The sequence below is a fragment of the Lygodium microphyllum genome, chromosome 17 (genome assembly GCF_053477565.2).
Source record: "Lygodium microphyllum isolate KBCC chromosome 17, Lygodium_microphyllum_v1.1.10, whole genome shotgun sequence".
NCBI lineage: Eukaryota > Viridiplantae > Streptophyta > Polypodiopsida > Schizaeales > Lygodiaceae > Lygodium > Lygodium microphyllum.
This window is the reverse complement of record NC_141151.1, coordinates 137,488,092-137,493,670: the sequence shown is the minus strand read 5'-3', so window position 1 is coordinate 137,493,670 and position 5,579 is coordinate 137,488,092. Positions and strand designations below refer to the sequence as shown.

The 5,579-nt window shown below is 43.8% G+C and overlaps 1 protein-coding gene across 1 annotated transcript; it reads right to left on the bottom strand.

The window, feature by feature from the left end:
* Positions 1-2,990: 2,990 nt before the first annotated feature.
* On the bottom strand, positions 2,991-4,445 carry LOC148022403 (pentatricopeptide repeat-containing protein CRR2, chloroplastic-like). Its single transcript, XM_087696860.1, has 5 exons — positions 4,330-4,445; positions 3,749-3,884; positions 3,593-3,648; positions 3,175-3,497; positions 2,991-3,127 (listed from the first exon to the last, which is right to left on the bottom strand). Exons 1-5 carry the CDS (start codon positions 4,443-4,445, stop codon positions 2,991-2,993), a joined length of 768 nt encoding a protein of 255 aa, XP_087552986.1.
* Positions 4,446-5,579: the final 1,134 nt, after the last annotated feature.

Below are 5,579 nucleotides of genomic sequence, written 5' to 3'. Positions count from 1 at the left end.
CATCTTCCTACTGTAGTCGTCGACAATCAACATAAAATAAGAAGATCCCCCCAAGGCCTGTGTAGGCATCTTACCACACAAGTCAGCATGCACCAACTCTAGAGGAGCATGTGCTCTATTCTTGCTTTCTTGTGGAAATGCCTTTCTCTGTTGCTTGCCCATCATACAAGCTTCACATGGTTCCTTCAATTCAGTTATTGTAGGTAGGTGAGCAACCATACCTTGCTTTTGCATCTCCTTCAATACTGCAAATCCGATGTGTCCAAACCTTTCATGCCAAAGCTTACTTGTGCCCACTCCAGCGGTGGCTGTAAGAGCACTTAGCTCATACAGGTTGTTCCTCCTTTCTCCTTTGCCAACAATTGTGCCAGCACTATCAATAATTTCTGCACCTGTCTTCTTGAACCTCACTTCATGACCAAGATCAGTTATGGCAGCAACTGATAAGAGATTTCTTCTGATTTCGGGAACATACAACACATTTGAAAGCTTTTTGACTTCACCATTTGCAGCAACAAAAGAAATAGTACCTGTGCCCGCAGCAGGGCATTTAGCATCATTTCCAACCGTCACAGTGATGGATTCTTGTAGAGGCTGCATAGAACTGTATAGACCTTTCTTGTTGGTCATGTGACGGGAGGCCCCACTATCCAACACCCAAGAGTCAGTGGTAGATTCTTCTTGCGCCGAGGAGCACACTTCCTCAATGGTCGCCATGAATAATTCCAACTCTGCTTCAGCCGTATTGGCTGTCTCTTTCCCTTTAGTTTTAAGGGTACCATTCTTTTCATCTGCCTTCTTGACACGACAATCTGCAATTGCATGTCCTTTCTTCTTACAGTAGAAGCACTCTCCTTGAAACTTCTTCTTGCCGCCCTTTTTCTTTTTGTCACCATCATTTTTGGTGGAGGAAACACCTTTGCCTTTTGCATTGGCAGAGAATGCAGCATCTCCATTGTTGCTTCCTTCTCGGGCTTTCAGCCTCAACTCCTCCTCCATTAATAATGCACAAAACTCCTCAAAAGTCAAAGCTTGAGGTCTCACCTGAGTATTAAGGGCAGTTACTAGTCCATCAAACTTTTGTGGACAAATCCGAAGACACCTCCGAGCTAGCTCTTCGCTAGTCTTTTGTATCCCAGCGCCAGCCATCTGGTCGCGCAGATTCTTAATCCGAGTGATGAATGCTTCAACCGTCTCTCCTTCAGCAAACTTCTCCGCTGCTAGTTGATTCTCCAAGTTTTGAATCCTTGTTTGGTTTCGTGTTTCATACTGACTCCTTAGTACATTCCAAGCCTCTGACGCTTTGGTTGTATGCTGAATCAGAGTCAAAACACTGTCAGAACAGCTTGTAACTAAGGCACACAATGCATCTGCATTCCTTCGTTTCCAAGCTCGTAGAAGATCTGCATTCGGAGGAATCATCACACTAGGATTTGATGGGTCGGGGGTAGGCTGTGGTTCTGCGTCAGTCCCCAGCACAGTCTCCAGAAGCTCATAAGAATCAAGGATAGTTGTAATTTTGAACTTCCACAAGGTGTAGTTTGTACCATCTAACTTGCCTTCGCTGAAGGTTGGTGGACGAATCCTCAGTGTTTGAATAGCCGGTACAGCAGCACCACCTCCTGCACCGCTTCCTGATGCGCCAGAACTGCTTCCCGGAGTCGACATCGTTTCTCTTTGCTGTTGAAGCCTTTGCCTCTTGCACGCTCTCCGATCTCTAGAGCCCCCTGGGCTCTGATACCATGTAAAATAATACACGGCGCAGCGAACAGAATCTGAGAAAGAGATAGAGAGTACACAACAGAGAAGAGGAGAATCAGTAAATTCTTTAACTCCAAACAACTGATACAAAGATGGCTCTGTCCACCCGTGCGCTTCCACTGAGTGAAGCTTAGATGGCGATCTAGACAGAAGATAGGTGAAGAGCTTAAGGCTAGCTGGAACAACAACTCTGACTGGGTGAAAGATGAGTGTGAGATGGCTGCGAAGGGGTTTAGCTTTTATAGCCCGCGAAGGTCGTTAGGTCGGCCTGCTGACCGACCTACCATATGAGCCTCCACTAGTCGGCCAGGGAATATTCCAGGGAATATTCCCTTTACCATCGGGCCGGGGGCGCTGCCCCCGAACCCCCGCCAGGGGGGCCGCTGGCCCCCCTGGGACCCCCCAGCCAGGGGCCGCTTCCGCGGCCCCCGGACCCCACAATAGGGGCCCCTTTTAACTCCCTTACCACGCAACTCAATGCAATGTGCCTCGAGTTGCTACCAGCTTAACCACTCCGTCTAACCCAAAGATTAGACCCACAACAGTCACCTTTTTGCCATCCGGTCACATAGACCTCATCTGATATACAAGTCAGGACTCAACCAATGTCCGGGCTCACATTTGGCTTCTCCTCATAATGGGGGCCTTACAACTTTGAGCACCATGGATCATTGGTAGCACCTAATGAGGGTGGGGCATTGATCATATCTAACAGTAACAAATCCGATCACCAGTGCACCTGACAACTCTTCTGCCACAGAATTGAAAATGTCTTCTTGAACTGCAGAAGAAGAACAATGTTTGTCATCTAAATGCCGAACCTCCGCATCATTGACCTTGATGTTTTCAATCACTTGGCCGACTGAATGAGATCTTTGAGATGATTTTCTTGTCCAAAAAGAATGGCTTCCTATGCTAGAAGCAGGCCATTTGGATTCTCCTGATAAAGTACATGCTTACTACTAGTAGAAGAGCTGCCATGGTTTGTGGCTTGGCTTTATCTCCATACATCGCAACACCAGCCATGTAGTCCTGGAACATAGAGCATCCGAACTCGGCATTCTTACTCGTTGACGTTCATCCTTCCCCTCGTGTCAGATACACTGTGCCTTTTCTTCTGGTGTCTTTTTTCAGCATACCACACGCCGTTCTCTCCTGCTTTTTCAAAAATAGCCAGCTAATTTCTCCTTCCCTCTGCATTCCGTAACACAAAAGCACGCTCCTTCAACTCAGTCAGTTTGATTGTTCGCAATGTGTGCGTTAGAAGCATAACCATTCTCCACTATTTGAATATGAAGTAGCTTGCCTTGCTGAAGAAATGCTATAGCAGAGCAAGCCTTCAAGGCTGAAAGGAATGTGGCCTCATCTGGCAGTAAACCATCATTTGTTGATACAGGTTGAAAGTCTCCTCACCACATCCATGCATAGCATATCCTTCCATCATGGCATTCCAAGTCACCACATCTTTTCTTGATATGCAGCTAAATACCTTGCCTGCTTCCTCTAGGCTTTTTGATGTGGCATACATGTCAATAAGGCTGTTGCAAATCATTACACTAGATTCAAACCCACGTTCAACTATGTGACCATGAATTATCTGACCTTGTAGCAAGGATTCCGTGTTGGCTGTCAAAAGGTAGTTGTACGTGATTTCATCAGGTTCAACTCCTCCATGTTGCATCTCCTGCAAAAGTTCAATAGCCCTCTGGCCAAGACCATGCTCTGCACACCCTGCCCTGGAAAAGTGACTTAACAGTGCAGAGAGCTTTCAAAGTACTTATAAATGTGATCCTGTCTGGTTTCACATTTTCTTCTAGCATTGAAGTAGTACCACAACTTTATGGCCATTCTCCTGTTGAGCATGGCCAGCAATAAAGGCATTCCAAGCTACAATATCACGCTTCTGTAGCTTATGAAATAGAGATGCTGCATCTTCAAGATTGTGACATTTTGCGTACAAGTCAATTAGAGTATTGGTAACACACACATCAGTGTCCAACCCAAACTCCACAATGTCCCCATGAACCAGTTTAGCCTCATACAAAGCTGTAATATTTGAGCAAGCTTTGAGAATACTTACAAATGAAATGGCATTGGGAGTTCCCCCTTCATGCAGCAATCTCCTGTAATAATCAAGTGCAGTCTGACCTTGTCCGAGAAGAATGATATTCAATTCTTGCCAATGTATTCGCTTCACTGTAATTGTTGGTTCCCATCCTTGGAATCAACCCATGAACAGAATTGATGGACATAAACAAGATCTATGCTCACTGTAATCGTTGGTTCCCATCCTTGGAATCAACCCATGTATTCATTCACTGTAATCGCTGGTTCCCATCCTTGGAATCAACCCATGAACAGAATTGACGGACATAAACAAGATCTTGCCAATGTATTCGCTTCACTGTAATCGTTGGTTCCCATCCTTGGAATCAACCCATGAACAGAATTGACAGACATAAACAAGATCTGTGCTCATTGATAATCAAAAACAGACAGGTCCTGATAGATAAACATTCAAGAAATTGGCATTTGCATGCTGACAATGCATTTTAATGCAATAATTACCTGCTCCAATCATCCCCTCCCACACTGAACCCTACTGTGCTAAAAGCCGGGAGCTTGTTTCGATCCACAATCTGTGTCTTCCCACCATCGCGTGCATAAATATTAGGCCCCTGCATTCCTGTATTGCATGCAAGTTCTTCGAAGTTGTCGAAGCTACTTTGGCTGTGCTTAGCTATCTGGGCAACATTCTCATTATTAACCTCAACAGTATCATGGCTAGAACCACGGCGGTACCCTAGGTGGCTCTCTTCTTCCTCCTCCTTCTCAATGCCAATCCATCGTAAGGCCAATCTTGAGCTTTATGATCTCACTATTACGGAGGTAAAGGACATCCCAAATGTCATAATCATCATTACAATTGGTATCCTCGTGAGTGTTTTGAAAGGGTGGATAGCTACATTTGGAGTTAGGAATGGTACTTTCTTCACTTGGAACAAGTATGAGAATGCATGAGAGAAGAGAATCCAAAACTTGCAAGAAACAATTGTCTTGAGAACCCAACTCTACCATGGTTTTTGGACACTCACACAATTTCTTCAATATATTGGAGCCATCTAAAGTTAATGGTAAGATAACTTGTTCTTACCAAAGTCGAAGCCTTTTTAAGGGTAGAGACAAACCAATTATGGTATAACAAAGACAAAACCAATCAAATTTCTCAAGGAACTTTAACTAGAACTCCTCCCTTAAAGTTGGCTACATAAATAGATACCTTTTTAAGGAAGTTTGGAGGAGTCTCACAGCCTTGCAAGGATCTCATCAAGTCATTTCACAAGGCATTGAACATTACAATTCGTTAGTCAATAAGCTCCTCTAGTTCTACATGTAGGTTCCCAATAACTTATTAGGGTACAAGCACTTAGGTGTTTGCATATACATGATGGCTCATTGGATCTTATTGGGGTACAAGCACTTAGGTGGCATCCTCTCAAAGTGGTTGGATAAATTGTATTTGGAGGACTTGGGTAGTAAGTATTTAATGATATATTTTCTAAGATTTGTTATATTAGATTAAATGCATAGTGAAAATTAAATGTTAGTGATTTGAGATTGTTCATGCATTGCATTCAGTTTTGAGTTTTCCTTTCTTATGAGTTTTGGGGCCATTATTTTGTGAGGTTGAATGCTGACTTTCTTTTAAGTGATTGGTTATTGCATGTCCATCGTAATTCCTTTGTATCAAAATCCAAAATATATGTTTGGCCGTACTAAAAGACATGGATTCTGTTTAATAAATTGTGGAAGCATTG

Excerpts from the sequence above, each read along its gene's own strand:
- LOC148022403 (XM_087696860.1), bottom strand. The coding sequence starts at position 4,445 with ATGCAGGGGCCTAATATTTATGCACGCGATGGTGGGAAGACACAGATT. Across the intron at positions 3,649-3,748 it reads AGTTTGGGTTGGACACTGAT|CTTGGAATGCCTTTATTGCT; the intron begins GTGTGTGTTACC and ends GTGATATTGTAG. Across the intron at positions 3,128-3,174 it reads ATATGCTATGCATGGATGTG|ATGAGGCCACATTCCTTTCA; the intron begins GTGAGGAGACTT and ends GTTTACTGCCAG.